The 17,694-nt window shown below is 50.8% G+C and overlaps 1 protein-coding gene across 1 annotated transcript; it reads right to left on the bottom strand.

Annotated features, from left to right (window-relative positions):
• Window positions 1-15,670: 15,670 nt before the first annotated feature.
• LOC100902666 (SCAN domain-containing protein 3) lies at window positions 15,671-17,234 on the bottom strand. Its single transcript, XM_029111368.1, has 2 exons — window positions 16,110-17,234; window positions 15,671-16,057 (listed from the first exon to the last, which is right to left on the bottom strand). Exons 1-2 carry the CDS (start codon window positions 17,232-17,234, stop codon window positions 15,671-15,673), a joined length of 1,512 nt encoding a protein of 503 aa, XP_028967201.1.
• Between the last annotated feature and the right edge of the window lie 460 nt (window positions 17,235-17,694).

The raw sequence follows: 17,694 nt of genomic DNA, 5'->3' as shown, positions 1-17,694 counted from the left end.
TCATACCCCGAAACTCGAATATTCAAACTTGACTAGGTAGTCCCTTGAGGAATTTGCTCAGCCCATCGACTTGCAGGACAGAAGCCCCAGAAGAGTCGGAATGCTCACCCCATGAGACTGTGCGCGTATCTGGGTCGCCGACGGAATTATTCGAGTGACTGAAGAACTCCGAGCGACACATGCGTATATTTGCTATCTCGGAGGCGGACGAAGGTCCGCCGCTCGACTAACTCTATTTCGCCAGCGGCGAGCCGCTCGCTTGTGAGTTCCGCTCCCGAATCTATAGCCGCGAGTATTTTGCGAAGCGTCCATCTGGGCGGCCCGCGACGGAAGAAAAAGGCGAAGCTCTACACGAGCCGGAAACCTCACCATGAGCCATCGATCGGGATCCGGAAGATAACTAAGAGAGTAGCGAGCCCCTCGGCCGTGGGAAAACTGTCCGGCAGCGCCGCGTCGCCAAAGAAAAAGGGAATGGCGGAAAAGCTCCGAAGGAAGCGGAGAACCCGAGGCTGCTTGTTTGTGGAGACACCTCTATTCAACGACCAAGTGGAGCAGGAGGATTGTTCCATTTACAAGCAGCGGACGCCTCGGCCCCTGGTGGAGGGAAAACGGAGAGCTTTCCGAAAGCCAAGATCGACACAAGAAACCTTTGAAGTCCCTCGACCAACTGGTGGCTATGAGAGCTTAAGGGAGCTAGCCAAGGAATTCCGTGGCGATTGACTTCTTACTCCCCGTTTCGAAGGCTGGGAAAGTGAAACTAGAGGTGGGTGCCATTTCTCCGATTAAGTGCCGCCTACGGCAGACATCCTCCCTGTGCCATCATTCCATGTCATGGAGAATGTTCCTTGTTCCTCTCCCCGCAAGCCTGTCAGAAATCATCTCATCTCGGAGCTGGTCCATTGAATCAAGAGACAGCTGGATAGATTCTTCTGTCCAAACAGGAATTTCAAGTTTTTAGTCACCTCTGAAGGCTTCGCCGCAGAATATCTACAATTTCGAAACAGGGCACAGTCTGCCGCCACGGTGAGCTTCTCCGATCTCTGCTATTCGGCTCGATATGGACGACAGACTCCCAACCGGATGACCCGAGCCCTCCAGATGCAATAATCAGTCCTCGTTCCTCTACAGATGATGTGCTATCCTCGCTAGTGGCAGATCATGCATCCGACGAGAAGCGGCGTTGTTCTCTTAATCGTCATGGCAATGCTCCATCCGAACGCTGGCACGGGGAACCCCAGAAAAACGCGGAAACCGAGGCCGATCAATTGGAATCACACCTACTATTCTGGACGATTCGGTCTCTGTAAGAAATTAAGAATTTTCAATCCCATGGAAGTCATGCGAGCACAGGCTTGGTCCACGGAAATATTCCGCGACTGCGTTCCGAAATTGTTGTTGCGATGTGGCAAGCAGTACAAGTTTCCAACTTACGGTGAGTAATTCTCAGCTCTGAGTAAACGAGCACCCGCGAGTTATGGGAAGATCCGCGCGGAGAGTTTCCATTCAGGTTTCTATGTGAGCCGTCTTCAGCATTTTTTCTTCTTCATCCTGATGCAGGTATCGAGATAGCGAGCAGGTTGTTCCGCTTCGGCACGAATTTCATCTACACCTACCTCGCAGGCGATGGAACGCTGACGCTCGGGCACAATACGGGTACCGAAGTGCCTCTGGAGATATCGAAAGCCGTCTATCGCGCCTTCCTCAAAATCAATCATGACTTCTCAACGACATACCGAGGCCAGACGGTGTTTGTTCCGGCAGAAAGACTCGCTACATGCACAATCGAACTCTTAGAATGCGTTTTCGGCAAAGAAAAGGAGCTGCAGCTGGATGGTGATGTTGTGAAACACTTGATAAGTCATAGCAGACTTTTGTTGCTGTGATGCATCAGCTATTCTCGGCTTCCAAGGCCGCGAAAGCAGATGATCCCAAAAAACTCCCGGAGATAGATATCAAGATTAGAGTCAAATAAGTGCTGGAGTATCTGAGGAGACATGAGTCGTGGTTTACGAACTCGAGGCTGAGTCGATACTAGGATCGAGATCGGACGCAATAAGCGTGCCCGGTACTCGACGTCTCAATATATGTATAGCTTCAAATGACGACGGTTCGAGGGAGCGAATCCTGTGCTCGCCACGATGAAGCGACAGAGGTCTGCAATCCCATTCTCAGTCAGAAACTTTTGGGCTCCGGTACTTCGCGCATCTACGCTCCAAACAGCTGCCCTCATCATGCGATCTCCACGGGGAGCTGTTTCAGGAACCCGTTCGCCGATGACGCTAGTTCCGAAGCGGCCCCCAGGCCGCACTCTGATTTTTTCCCGCTCACAGTCAGATCGACGCTGACGGGCAGATTTCTCCGAGTGTGTGACTCTTCCAAAATAAAACAGACAGAATTCCGGGTTCTTGGAGAAATTCGATTCTCATGTGAATCTTATCAATATTTCCAATGACTCTAATTTTCACAGTGAGCTGAAAATTTCTCCTGACCACTGAACCTCCCCAGGGAAGCTTCGGGAATTCAACTGTACTAATGATTGAGACATGCATCCTGGATGGGAAATCTTTTTTTTTGTTTTCAGAAATGTCTATGAGTCGTTGTTGAAGCGAAACTCTGCACTCTCGGTGGGATGAACTGATCTTTCGCGGTGGAGAAGACTTCTGAGAGAATGTGAACGATATCTCGATCGGACTAGACCCCCTGGGTAGGAGCGGGGCTCCCAATAAGTCTGTCCAGGAACGATCGATGAGCGTCGGCCATCATGCCACGGATGGAAAGTCAGTGCCTGGGCTGGCGAAGACCTCGATGTGTCCGAAATTCCTGCTCATTTGAGAGAAATCTTATGCTTACAATAAATTCGTAAGGATCGACTAGCTCTCCCAATCGATTCCGCATTGCAAGCGCACGCATTTTGGGGACTTCTGTTGGAGAGGGGCCGTCCTGAAAAGGCGATGGGTGGAAGGGGTTTTCTTGGGATACTCACTGTGCTTAGGTGATGTTCTCGGAATTCCCCTCACACGGATCGTATGCTCGGTCCTGGGCCTCTTCCAGAGGGCGATGGGATCGCATTTTTATGAGAGATAGTAAGACCAGACGATTCGAGAGTTGTTCAACAAAGAAAATCGAGCTTCCTCGGCGGAACAATCATTGGCGGGTTGTTCCACCACGGTAGTTGATCGGAGGATCCCCTCCCAATCGGGGTCGATCTGCCGCGCTGCTTAAGAGCAGATCGAGAAGTCTTAATGTCTAAGACTGCTGTCCCAGGAACATCTGCGATTCGTGATGCAGCCGGGTGGCCACGTCCGAACGTCTCCATATCGCTCATATCATCTACAATGCAATGACTCTATATTTACACAAGCTGCAACTTTGACAGCTCGGATCACTCAGCAGAGCTTCCTTCGAGTTCTTTATCGTGATGATTGTCGGTTCAAGACCCACTCACTCGGCTCCGTACGGGTCCCGCGACGGAATCATGTGCAATGCATCCGAACTCGTAATTCGGACTAGGAATCGGTCCTTGACGATGAAAAACTCGCTCAGGAACCGTCTCGTCGACTGAGTAGGAGCCCAGGTGTGATCGAAGGATCCAAGGACGGCCGGCTTGACATACCTGTGCAAATATGAAGGCTCTTGCTTTGTGGATCGTCACTTACGGTTTTTGCGGGATTCCGTTGAGGCACGATGACTAAAATTTGAAGATTCGGAAGAAGCCAGAAGCCCAGCATCGATACCCTTTTTCGGAATCCCAGCAGGAGCCTCTCCAGCGACGCATTCTGCGCGTAATCTCATATGCTGTCCTTGATGTCATCGGAAACGAGGAGTACTCTGTCGTGGCTAGTTTTCGGATTGCTGATGACGAGCTTGGCCGACGCAGGTGAACGGAAAAAAGCGAGTAAACTGAAGGTGATCGACTGGAATCATCCTTACTACGCGAGCAAATTCGCTTTGTGCAAGAAGCTCCGAGTGTTCAATCCCGTGGAGCTCGTGAAAGCGCAAGCCTGGGCCACGGACAAGTTCCGGAAATGTGGACCGAAGCTAGTGATCGAGTATGCCTCGAAGCATGACTTCCCCGCGTACGGTCAGTCTTCCCGTGGGTCCGTCGGAGAATACCTCAAGCATAGAGGCTCCCCTTTCCATTATGCTTGAGCTGATCATGTCGTCACCAAGTTTGAAAGAGCCCCGTTAATGACATTTCAGGGATTGAGAGGATGGTGGACATATTGTGCGTGACCGCTAATCTCGTCTACGCTTTCATCGCGAACGACGGTGGTCTCATCATCAGAGACGGTACGAGCATGGACATTGTTTATGGCTTGCTAGAGGCCGTGAAGCGAGCCTTGGTGAATATCGATTTCCGTCTCACATTCGAGCACCGGGGCAAGAAGAGGTCGTATTCCGTGGTGTTCCTCTTCGATTTCCTTTTCGCGATCATCAACTGCACCTTCGTCGAGAAGACTATCAGACAAATCGATGGGGATGTCGTGAAACACGCTGCGCAGCACGCAAAAGTCATACTCTTGTAGATCGTACCGCTCTCGTGACCGAATCCCGGCATCTGCATACTGATCTCGGCGTTCAATCGCTTTTTTTGATATTAAGAGTCGTCTCCCCATCTCCTTTCTCGCATTCGGGATTCTCCCGCTGCGATCGTAAGCCTTCTTCGAGCTCGAAAACCCTCTCACAATGATTTCGTGACGATGTCTTGAGTTCGAGTAAGCTATGAAATCGTGGGAGCTCCACCATGGTTTGGATACCTCGATTCCCATTCTCATCTGTCAGGTAACTATGCTTACTGTGCTCAGGGAGCATGGGCATTGCCGAGGGTCTTCATTCACTCCTCCTTCGTTTGTGGCCAAAGATGTGTAAACTTTGGCTAATGGAATAAATAGGACTGGGTCTAGAGGAATCTTCCGAGTCTCTTCATTCCATGTTCAGTCCACCTCGAGGGCCTGGCGAGTGACATTATTCGGTCGACCCGCCGAGCCGGAGGCTTCGTGTGGAGCTCTGCAATCTAGAGAGATAGAATAGGGGGTCATGATAGAACAGTCGGGGATCCGCGTATACAGAGTCCAAATATTGTGTACCCAGATCGTAGGAACGTCCGATCGATATACGAAGCCCCACAGGTGAAAATATCCCTGAGATGGGTACCTTTGTCCGGAATCTCATTTTTTCTGGGATCCGACCACGGGAGATGGAGATAGGTAGTTGCTGAAATCCTCGTCACCTTCTTTGGAAACTGCGAGATCATAGAACTCCTCGAACCCTCACAGAGTGATATGCTCGAGAAGATTCTCGGGCCGCCGGATTTCGAGGATTTTCAAGGTCAGGTGAATAGATTACGGATCCCAGGGGCCGAAGGTGCTTATGACGCCTTCGGAAGAATCGAATGTCTTCAGAGAACCTCAGGGTCAGACACGGAATAGGAGACTTACTAATGTCGGAGGGAAATGGAACAGGAGACAGAGACCCATTTTTCCAGGAGAAGCACCAGGAGACAGACGCGCTAACGCGCTCGTGATCAGCATCATTGAGCTGATGGTTCCCATGCAGTTTTCTAATTATGCACATCTCGAGCGCGGGCCCTCGGGATCGGCTCTGTCACAAGAATCGGCGGTAACTGACTGTGAGAGATCACATTCGTTGGCAAAGAGTGTCGACGAGCGTGATCCAGGAACGGCTTCCTATGATGACAGTCCCCGGTCATCGTCATCGGTGACGTTCGATGATAATAATCGATGCTCTCTTCGACGGCTAGGCGGCTGAGTCTGAATATCTCTCTGATGATCAAAGCGTCATCATGATCGAAGCGTTTTGATTCGGCATCTGAGAACCTCTGTCTTTCATCCGCCGACGGTAGGCAATCGACGTGGATCAGGGCTCTGCAATGAGAGCCCAGCTCGATGGTGGACCTCCTGAATACCCCTGATACTTCTAGAGAGCCGTTCGAAGACCGCAATGGGAGTCAAGCGTGTCCGGCTGCGTCGATCGGGGTGGACGAACGGCAGTGGCTGAGTCAAGATATCTGAGCGAACAGGTCAAAACGGAAAAATTCGGACCCGAGGTAAGGCCTGAAGTTGGTCGTCACGTAAAAGAGAAAAGACAGCGTCCCCGCCCACGGTTACTTCTTCTCAACTTGAATTGATCGTTCGAGGGTGGAATCTGACCGCTCCCTTCCTGAGAGACTGATAGGAAACTCACCGGGACCGGAATCTTTTGATCTTCTTGCAGCTATAGCTGAGTGAGATCGGAGATATTCTGTCTTACAATTAGTTCGGAGTTCTTGACTCCGTGAACGCATTTACGGCGAACGTTGGGAGCCTGATCAGCGAGGGCCACACGAAGAGCGAGGTGTTTCTTTCCTAGATCCAAGGCCTTCCGGTGGACCTTATCAGATAAGAATCATACTTTCTCGAGTAGATATCGCGGCATAAGTCACACTTCCCTGCTGAACTTGCTTTTTTTTGGTGTCGTTGCTTCGGAATGTGTTTTCTTTTAGGAGATATTCGATCATGGCACGATTGAGGACGTTCTTAAACACGGTATGGACCAAGCTAAGATTCTGCTGCTGTCATCTGACCTCTTCGACGCAAGTATTGATCCCATGACGCGCAGATAATATGTTCCCTTGCCACTATAGAAAGATTCCGAGAAGCGGGAACGATATTCCTGGGAAAAGACACGAGCGCAGAGACTTATATTTGAAGGCGATACCAATGTGTGAGACGCAGGCGCGAGCTGAAGATGTGGGGAAGGGGGGGCGTATTCGGAACATGGTATGCCATGTAGAACGAGAAGCTCAACATCTAGTGACTCTGCGCTCACAGGACACGGTACCCAAACTTCCGATGAGCGGAGCATAGGGGAGCAAAGAGGAAGTTCTTTCTTCTGCTACTCGAAGAGTCATCGGTGATGCAGTTGCGATGTCCAGCGAGACTGAAAACGAGAAACTCGTCCGATCGTCCTGGAGTCAGCTGACTCGATCGTCAGCGGAGCCCTTCAGAGCTCTTTCATTGCGGTTCGGGCAGAGCGCAGACGATCCCGCTCTTCGAGAAGGAGGAGGTACGGAGTGTTCGTGTGAGACTCATTGTCAGAGAACAATCGTCTAACGGGTACGATGTCTGCATACTTGTCTGCGGAATTGGACATGAAGAATGAGTCATCCTGATCCTCATGAATTCATACCCACCCCCGTTTACGTGGACAAAAAGGAGGTGAAGTATAGGGGTGGCGACCTGCCTTTGCTTGCAGGCGATGCTACCCCTGGTCGAAAACTCTTTGTCTCTTCTTTCTCCCCGCTCCTCGAACAATCAAGGCTCCCAGACGGTGTCTCAAGACTTAACCCGAGGCGATAACAATTTTATAGAGAGGATAGACGGGAAGGTTATCGAGTTGAGCAGGGGTTCGAGCTGAATTTGCTGGAGTTCACTTGGGACTCCCCCCTCGCTGCCGTCTTAGGAGTGAGCAGATGCCCCGCTCCTGCTCCTAATCCGAGTTCGGTGGTCCGACCGTGCCACAAGCCTCATCAGTTAATGCTTATTCGACTCATCTTGAAAACCAGCCCTATGGAGTTCATTCAGCTCGTAATTGACTCAGCTGCCCTACCTATCCGTCCTATTGATCCGCGAATCAGAGGGCGGAGAGTCCGTCAAGTTTGGTCTCAGGAAGAGGCGATCTTCCGTCGGATTGAAGCTGACTTATGCGGGACTCATTGGCAACAGTCTCCCGATCGTGGAAGAGAAATCCAAAGAAGGAGGTTCAAAAGTTCCCCCCTGGAGGAAAAACTTTGCTTGCGGCCGAGCGGCGAGATCAATGCCGAATGACAATAAATGGTGATTATACATCGAGTCTCCCTCGACTTCCCCCGAGAATCCCATATGAATCCCCGGGGCGCGAGCTCCTAGAGAGCCGCCTCTCCCGCAGCTTTCAGGCAAGACCGCGACGATTGCATTGAGGGTCCGGCTACGGCGGGGTCGCTCGAGCTCGCAAGAGCCCAGGCGTCGGCCTCGGAATTGTTCCGTCGATGCGATGTCGAACTTGTCGTATTCAAACCATGCGGAGGAATTTCCCGTCAAAGGCGAACGTTCAGTATCGCTGATCTGATGGTATCCTTCCTTTTTTTCGGTGCAGATATCGAGCATGGATTCTACCAGTCGACCAGAGCTCGATGATCGATGTGTCGCCGAATCGAATAATTGAAGCTTCTGCTACGACTCTCCGCCAGCAATCGATAGAATCGTCGAGATCCTGTCTTTCAGATATCGATTCTGCCAACGCTTTGTGTGATGCTTGATCATCGGCGATGCCGTGTCAGACGCCATGATTCAAGCAGGGAAGATGCTTCTCTGATCCACCTCCAGGACCCCGGCAGGGATCAGAAGACCGATCGGTGGCATTGAGTATGGAGGCTCGAGGTCCTCGGTCGAAGGACCGATGGGGAGGTCGAGCGGTTAGCGCGTCTGTGGGTTCGCTTGCGCCAATGCTCTTCTCGGAATGAAGCTCTTTCCGTGGAAGGCCACTTGTGAAGTAACGTTGCTCGCGCAAGAGGTGGCGTGGACTCGATCTCTGCTGTCGGCCATTTCCTAAAGGAACTTCCTCCCAGGACTTCTACACGAGAGTTTTCCACGGAACTCCCTCATGGAACTCTCTCATGGAGCTCCCTAGCGGAAAAGCGGGTTCCCGGCCGTGATACTCTCGGCAATATTCGCTTCCGGTATCCGTTGTCGGAGACAATACCTACTTGGAGGTTATCAGGACGCGAGGGTTTGGCTGTGTGCTCGCCCCGCCAAGGGTAGTTCATCTGTCGATCGTGCAGAGATCCCACATGATGTCGCTAGCTTGTCTCTAGAGGGCCCTCGAAAAGCCTGGGTGGGTGCCTCACGAGGAGTGGGGGCGAGTCGTAAATTCTACATTACGTCTCGCAGGAGAAGCAGGAGAAGATATTGAAAGCTACAAGCAGGAATAGGTACAGGAAGTACGGGGTAGTTAGATAAGTAGGTAATTTATTCCTTTGACGATTTATCCTGATCCCGAAATTATCCTAGATCGGGTTTTCGTGGATTCGCCCTGAATTCAGATAATGGCTCAAGCCACGTGGCGTTAAGTGAAATCGAGCGATAATCTCAGGGACAAGCCATGGCTGGCAAAGTACCTATCCCATCAGAGATTCGGGTAACACGAAGTTCCCGCCCAGAGACGGAGAACGAGATCCGGGAACGAATTTCAGGACTACCGAAGCGACAAGGATGCCGAGTTTCCACTTCCCTACGATGGCCGTGCCTCCCATCCATGAGAGGCGCTTGACGGTACCCAGCATGTGTTCTCCCGGAGACTCACAGGCCCGCCCATGTCCTCCCCCGCACGTATAGTAAGTGACTTGGAGCACAGCGTCCAAAACGCCTGAGAGACTGGGAAGTCTCACCGGGAGGGGAAGTACCTCGCAGGGAGAAAAAAGGCCATGAGGTCACGGTCAGTTTTGTGCACACGACTCGATGCTCGCGGGGAGATTCTATGCTTGTTCATCTCCAGCGGGGAATTAATCCTAGGTCCTCCTGCATCAGGTGTATCCGGAACACGAGCATGCTCCGGATACTGTCTCCATCGCAGTTCGCGAGACCTTAAACGAGCTCTTGGAGACGGCAAGGACTTCTTCTTCGAGCGACACCAGAACGTCGACTATCGTTGACACACTGGTGGGCTCACTCACGTCGAAAGCTGTGATCAGACAAATGCCCAACTTGCGGCTCCTCCGGAAGCAGGTTTCGTACGCTCGAAGGAACGATAATCCTAACCCGACACGGGTAGCTCGATCGCGAAGCGATATAGTCATGTCAGTCAGTCCGAGAAGGTACCGAGGAGAATGATTTAGCTTCCTTCATTAATGGGATGAAGTGATCCAATCATCTCGAATGGAATCCTCACGTTCCGTCCCTCTTGCAGTTCACTTCGAAAGGAGGAGCCTTTCTTTTCTACGACTCCGGATCAGATGATCCTGATCGTCTGATTGTGTTCGCAACGGCCGCCAACCTGCAGCTACTCCAAGAAAACCCCGAATAGTTTGTTGACGGGACCTTCAAGGTATCACCTCATATGTTCGCTCAGCGATATAAGATACACGTGAGACTACCGGACGGGAATGTGGTTCCCAAGATTTTCGCGCTCTTGCCGGAAAAAAAGTCCGAAAACCTACCGAAACCAACCGAAACCTACCGAAAACTACCGAAAACTGGTGGATGTTGTTGCGGAATCTCTGAACGGATACGATCCTCAAGCCATGCACACAGACTTTGAGTTAGCTATGGATAAAGAGTTGGAGGCCGCCTTCCCTGCAGCCGGAATCGTAGGCTGTTAATTCCATTTCCATCAGGCCTTGTGGCGACACATTCAAGCTGATGCCCAACTCCTAAAGGCTTACAAGAAGGACACGGACTTCACCCTCGACCTCCGAATGTTCGCAGCAGTCGCCTCCGTTCCTGTCGAGCACGTGAAAGAGCACTGCGAGGCTCTCCTTGGAAGTGAATTCGTACAAAATAATTCGATGCTTCTCAACGGATTTATGGACTACTTGGGATTCACTCGGATTGGACGACCGCGCCATCCGCCTGTATTCAAGATTGAGTGATGGAATTTATACCAAGTGGCAAAGGACAATATGAGTCGGACAAATACCAATGGCGAAGGTTGGCATTCAAATTTCGCGGATCGCTTCGCTTCTCGTCATCCTTCGTTCTCGGAACTTGTGGAAAAATTGAAGCTCGAGCAAGGAGAGACCGAATACGTTGTCTTGAGTTCATTCTCACAAGGCTCGGATACGTCGCAACGGAGTGTGTATCGCGGTAGAACTGCACGGCTGTGTGATATTGTCAATTCATACCATTCCATGGATTCTCTGAAGTATCTGAAGAAAGTCGCGCACAACCTATCATTCGACTAGTTTAGAAAAGTGACAACACGTTATTTTTAAACGAGTTTCATGGTTATTCTACCCTCGGTCATGTCTTTTTTCTGTCGTTTGCTGGGCTTTGGTGAAGTTGTTTGAGAAGAATTTGAGAACTTGTTGATGGGACCTGTACATCTATATATATAAAAACGTATGTCTGTCTGTCTGTTTGTCTGTCTGTATGTCCGGGGTACCCTATAGACTCGAAAACGGCTGAACCGATCTTCGTGAAAATTTAGGAGTGTGTCCTGGGGGATCCAGCGGTGGTTATAGGGGGGTCAGTTCTCCGATGCGATGAGTCCTTCTACCTTAAAAAAATTATTTGAGTGCTCCACTCACGAAAATACGAAAACTCGGAAAAAAATTGAAAAATCACAAATTCGCAAAATTCACTAACGCCTGAACCGATCGCCGCAAAAATTCAGGGTCGGGTTCTCGGGAGCTTCAGGAAGGTCATATGAGGGTCGTCGTTCTCATGTTATGGGTCCTCCCCCCATAAAAAAATGATTTGAGTGGTCCTCTCACCGAGAATCAAAGATTTCATCAAGGGAAAGACGGGAATTCGCAGGACTTTCAACGGCTGGAGCACTATGAGGGGGCGGATTCTCGGGAGCTCCTAAGAAGGCTATCGGGGGTTGCCGTCATCATTGGCCTCTGTCTTTCTACTAATGAATCTCGCTGAGAATTGCTGTAGCCGTGAAGGGTATAGATTTTCCGAAGAACATATGGAATAAAAGCGGGGAACCGGGAAAGCGGGGAACCGGGAAAGCGGGGAACCGGGAAAGTGGGGGAACCGGGAAAGCGGGGAACCGGGAAAGCGGGGAACCGGGAAAGTGGGGAACCGGGAAAGCGGGGAACCGGGAAAGCGGGGGAAACGGGAAAGTTGGGAAACGGGAAAGCGGGGAAACAGGAAAGTGGGGAAACGGGAAAGCGGGGAAACGGGAAAGCAGGGAAACGGGAAAGCAGGGAAACGGGACGCTCACCAAGAGCACGCGCGACCAAAGCAAGCGCACCCGAAGCCAGCGCACTCGGAGCCAGCGCACTTGGAGCCAGCGCACTTGGAGCCAGCGCACTCGGAGCCAGCGCACTCGGAGCTAGCGCATGTGTAGTGAGTCTAGCGATACCGAGTCGCCGCGAAGCGGCGACCGGGAGCGCTAGTATGAAATAAATTAATGAGCAAGATGATCGCCTAAATCGGATCCGCGCTCAATTCGGTCGCGCTCTGTTTGGTCGCGCCCGATTCGGGCTGCGCTCTCATCGGCCTTACGCTCTGATCGGCTTCGCGCTCAAACCGCACTGGCGCTCAAATCGAACGTGCGCTCAGATTGATTTGCGCTCAATTGTTTAGTCACCTTTAAAATCAAGGTATGCCTGCGTGGAAAGTCTACTCAGACGCCTCGAGAATCTTTGAGAAAACGGCGCTTCTTGTATCAAGATATCTGAGCACACATTTTCTCCAAGCCTGGAAGTGTTTATATTTCGGGAGCTTCGTTTGAGTTCACTCTCTGCAAGCCCGCAGCCTATTCCGCTTCAAAGCAGAACTTCCCCGCAGAACGCCGGCGCACCGTCTCGGAGATCATGTTCGCGAAGCGAGCGAGAGCGCTCGCTTTTGTAGCGATCGGGGCCTTGGTGGTGAGTTCGTTTTTCCACGTTCATGCGATCAAGGCGAAGACATTGAAGAAGCCTAAGCCCATAGATTGGGGGCATCCCTACTACTCAGAGAAGTTCAGCCTCTGCAAGAAGCTGCGGATCTTCAATCCCGTGGAGCTGATGAGAGCACAGGCCTGGGCCGCAGACAGCTTCCGGAAGTGCGGTCCCAAGCTCATCGTAGAATACGCCACCAGATACAACGTGCCCGCGTTCGGTCAGTCCCTTCTCCTAAGTGTGTATCGATCACCAATACATCTAGGGGAGATAGCCATGCCTCGTCAGAGCCGACAAAACGAGTCGATCTAGCGAGTCTTTTGAATCCTTCCAGCCGTCCATCGGCTCGCCGACATCATTTGCAAGGCCGCCAATTTTTACTACGCCTACATAGCGAACGATGGGGGTTTGATCATCAGGGTAGATACAAGGACCGCGGTCTTCCTCGATCTTGGGAGGGCACTATATAGGACACTCACGATGCTGAATCAGACAATCACGGTGAAGTCTCGTGGCGACACCTACAGCATCCCTTTCAACCCTCTCGCCGACTTCACGTTCGCGGCGATGAAATGTGTCTTTCCGGGGAGACGATCAGTCAGGTCGATGGCGATGTTGTTAAGCACGCGGTAAATCACGCCAGATTTCTGTTGCTGTGACCAGACTCCATGATTAAATCAAAGATCTTCACTGTTCGTCGTCGTCTGTCTGTCTTTGGCTATTCGATGACCTCCGCAGCCCGAGCGGCGCCCCCCCCCCTCAACATTCCATACTGAAGCTGTCTGTACCTAGTTTCTCCGTATGGGCAACTCCGAAACCTCGTAGCAAGCGTCTCCTCCAATTGCAGCAACCTTGCGTACTGAGGTACGCTTGCTTATGCGGTACATTGCTTATACGAGGCTCAGCTCAAAAGCGGAATTTAAGGTGAGCTGTAGTCTCTGAACGAGGAGCACATCATCTGACCGAGTTTGGGACTCTTCCGACCATTCGATTTCTGGCCCCGCTGGTTTCGGCTCACTTGGTCCATTTGCCCAGTAGGTTTTTGGCCCAGTCAATCCTCGGCCCAGCTGTCCGTGTCAGAGCGAGTTCATAGGTAGAAATTAATCTCTTCCAGACATGCGGAACGACAGAGGCCGAGAAGTACGATTGTGTTCTGTACCCACCAGGTCGACACGGAGACAATGAAAAGCCTTGAAGCACTAGAGGAGTCGATACCGCTCGAGCGAAGTCGAGGCGGCCGGAATCGGTACACTTAAGTCCCGCGTATAACGATCCCTACCTTGCGTATAACGAACCTCGCGTATAGCCAACCTCGTCTATAGCGAACCTCGCGTATAGCGAACCCTGCGCATAGCGAACCCTGCGCATAGCGAACCCTGCGCATAGCGAACCCTGCGCATAGCGAACCCTGCGCATAGCGAACCCTGCGCATAGCGAACCCTGCGTAGAACGAACCTCGCGTGGAGGCTTCACGGTGGAGCCTCGCGTATGAAGAACCTCACGTATAAACGACCCCGCGAATGAGAAATTTCGTATTCACGGAAGCATCTTCATACCTTGTTCGAAGTTCGAAGGCAATGATTCCCATCCGAGAAATAATCATTATATGATCTTAAGCATCAAGGAGTCACTGAAAGATTTGCCGAAACGTCAGAGAGTTTAATGCATGAGATACATTTCAAAAAGGTTCTACAAGGAAAGGATCTACAAGGAAAGCCTGGAATGGGTCGCTATCGTAGTCGTCAAAATCACTGTGATCTGATGCTTGATTTGCCTGCTCGTTCGTCGATGGAGACAATCGAGCACTCGGTGTGAGTCCGCTCATGAAACCGTTCACCACCGCTTCCACCGATACCGCTTCAAATGCCTTCTCGACGACTTCGGCGATTTTCGCGTAGCTCATTCTCCTTCGACGTCCTGTATTAGTATAGGATGCATTTTCTTCGGACGACATCCATTCTTCCCACAACTTCCTCAGGTTGTCTTTGAAAACCTTGTTCACACTTAAATCCAGGGGCTGGCAAGATTTTGTCAAACCCCCTGGAATAACGGCAATCTTGGAATGCTTCTCCAATTCGTTCCGCACTCGCTCCGTCAAGTGACAGCGGGCCGAGTCCATTATTAGCAATGATTTGCTCGGGTCGGGGTTGGCGAAACGGCGTCCTCTCCAAACTTCGTTCAGCCATTCAATCATGACGGATTCATTCATCCAGCCTTTCTGGTTCGCTTTGATTACGACTCCCGGTGGGAAATCTTCTTCTGGAATCAGCTTCTTTTTAAAAATGAGCATTGGAGGCAGTTTTTCTCCGGCGGCTGTGACACACAGCACCACAGTGAGGTTGTTCTTTTCATTACCAGTAGTATCAATTTTCACACTGTCTGAGCCTTTCGGTGCGACGGTTCTTCCATAGACTATATCGAACGGCACCGGAACCTCGTCAAAATTACCGATGTTCGACAAGTCGATGTTGTCGCTCGCTTCGGAGTAGAATTTCCGGAACGACTCAATCTTCTCGACGTGATCCTCGGGAACCGGCTGCCCCACACTTGTTGGCCTTCTGACGCTAAAGTCATTGCGTTTCAAGAACTTACGGGCCCATTCATTGGAAGCTTTGAAGCTCAAGTCGCCGAGTTCTCGCATGACCTCTAGAGCAGTGATTCCCAAGAGTTTTCCCCAATGACCCACATCTGGACTCGACAAAGACCCCATGGCCCACGACAAAACCCAGCACCTTTGAAAAAGAGCATGTGTTCGGAAACACTCTTTAATGGCGACGAATATTAAGGAGTGAAATATATTTTCCTGACTAGCGAGGAGACTTCGTCAACCTCCTCACCCACAATTTTTATTAGAATGATCAGGAGCTAATTTAATGGGAGAAGTGCGCTACTTGCTCCGCGCAGAGTTTCTTTATATCCGGTTCGATATTGGTCAATTTTATCCTCAGATCTCCTCTTCTGGTTATTTCAAGTCGATTTCTCTTTGCGTCCACTAAGTCATTCACCGCACTAAACCCGCACTCAACCAAATAGGACGACGGAAAGTGGATTAATATATCTCTGGCAAGAGAACTACATTTTGGATTATTTCTCCCTGATTCCATGACAAAGCCATGCCCGTGGTCCCGTATTTCTAAAAACACCCTCCATCGGCAGGTTAGATTGCAACTCCGCCAATTCTTGCTGGAATTCTAGCTCGGCCTCATTGAGGTCTACCAAGAAAGGCTGGCTCACCCAAAGTGGGAACTTCATTTCTATGAGATCAGAGAACCTTTCATTGAAATTTTCAATGAGCGTCGACATGTGCTCAACTATGATCATCAGGGCACCCTCGGACAGCTTACACTTCTTCAACCAAAGAAACTGATCGAGTTTCCTAGCTCTGACGTTGTTCGCAGCAACTCGCAAGAACTTTATGAAACCCTGAATGCTCTCCTGCGCCTCGATTAGAGAGACCTTCTTGCCTTGTAGCTTCAAATTCAAGCCATTCAGAAAGTCGAAGATATCGGCGAGGGTAGCTTACGAGAATTTTCCCCTCAAACGATGTGAGGAGAGCCACCTCTTCCTTGTCTTTCAAGAATTCGACGACAGCGTCGAATAGTTCCATGAACCTTCGTAGGCAGTTTCCCTTGGAGAGCCAGCGTATTTCAGTGTGAATCAAGAGCCGCACGTGTGCTTCTTGCTGACCGTGACAAAACTGTTCGAATAAGCGCTCGAACTTGGGCTTTGCTTTTATCTCATTCACACATTTGATCACAGCTTGCATGACTTTGTGAAGACTCGGTGAGAGGGTTCTAGCCACCAGGTTTTCCCTGTGGATCACGCAGTGTATGGTGAGCATCCCGGGGTTGTCATCTTTCAACATCTTGAGACAACCTTTTTTTCTCCCCATCATGGCCGGTGCGCCGTCTGCCACGCATGAAACCATGTTTTCTATAGGGATTTTATGCTCTGACAAGTACTCCCGGACTTGCTTGTAAATGTCGGTTGCGGTCGTTGTCGTTTCCAGCGATCTACAGAACAGCATCTCCTCCTTCAGATCTTCCTGGTCTATATATCTCACATAACTCATCAGGAGGGCTTCGCTCTGTCTTATTGTGGACTCATCCATCTGTAGAGAAAAGCTACGGCTCCGCAATTTCTCGACCAGCTTCTGCTCGATATCTTCAGCCATACGATCGATTCTCCGGCAAACCGTATTGTTGCTCAGCGGCAATGCCGCAACTTCCTTGTCATCAGTCTGACCGACCGTTTTGAGGAATGTCGCTATCGCTGGCTTGATAAGCTGCTCTCCGACCGAATGGTTATTCCCAGTTTTCGCGATCAAGAGAGAGATTTCATAGCTTGCTTGCTGAACTCGAATCGCCGCGGACCTGGAGTTGGCGAACAAAGAGCCTACCCTTGGTCTATTCTCGAAGCTTTCCTTCAACGACTCGAAGTACTCCAGTGGCGAGGCGGCCTTCTGAGGATGCTTCGACTTCAAGTGATGTTGAAGTCGACAGGATCTCATGGACTCATTGGACAAGACCTGGAGACAAATGAGACAGAGAGGCGCTGTCTCTTTCCTGTTGGTCTCGACCGCAATGAAGCCAGACTTCAGAAACTGCTCGGAATATCGCCGCTTTGGTCTTGTCTTCGGATTGCTCATTGCGGAGGGCTTGAGAGACGGCTCGCAATCTTGATTACCTGCACGAGAGTGATTTCGGACATGTTGAGTAAGCATACACAGAGCCGATTGCGCATATAATCACGGAAATATCTCGGCGCAATACTCACTCGAGAGCCACAACAATCATTTCTCTCATTTGTCACCACCCACCGCATCGACTACCGAAAGCATTCGAAGGATTCAAAGTGGGAGCGCTGCGAAACATCAATCTTGAGCGAGAGTAGAACGCGCATCTCGAATCTCGAACGTCCGCGCTCCACACTCATGTCAACACTAATCGTATGGACGAGAAAGAAGCATAAAAGCATCCTCTTATCCACGGATTCTCGGACGGAGAAGTCCCCGCCCGAATTCAGCTCCCGGTGCATCTCGCGATGAGTCTTGAATCGATAGTATGAAAGAGTCCGGAAGTCCCGTGACCCACTTGGGAAATCGCCGT

The sequence above is a fragment of the Galendromus occidentalis genome, unplaced genomic scaffold (genome assembly GCF_000255335.2).
Source record: "Galendromus occidentalis unplaced genomic scaffold, Mocc_1.1 scf7180000075574, whole genome shotgun sequence".
NCBI lineage: Eukaryota > Metazoa > Arthropoda > Arachnida > Mesostigmata > Phytoseiidae > Galendromus > Galendromus occidentalis.
This window is presented reverse-complemented; position numbering and strand designations above follow the sequence as displayed.

Excerpts from the sequence above, each read along its gene's own strand:
- LOC100902666 (XM_029111368.1), bottom strand. The coding sequence starts at position 17,234 with ATGAGCAATCCGAAGACAAGACCAAAGCGGCGATATTCCGAGCAGTTT. Across the intron at positions 16,058-16,109 it reads CGTTTGAGGGGAAAATTCTC|CTACAAGGCAAGAAGGTCTC; the intron begins GTAAGCTACCCT and ends TTGAATTTGAAG.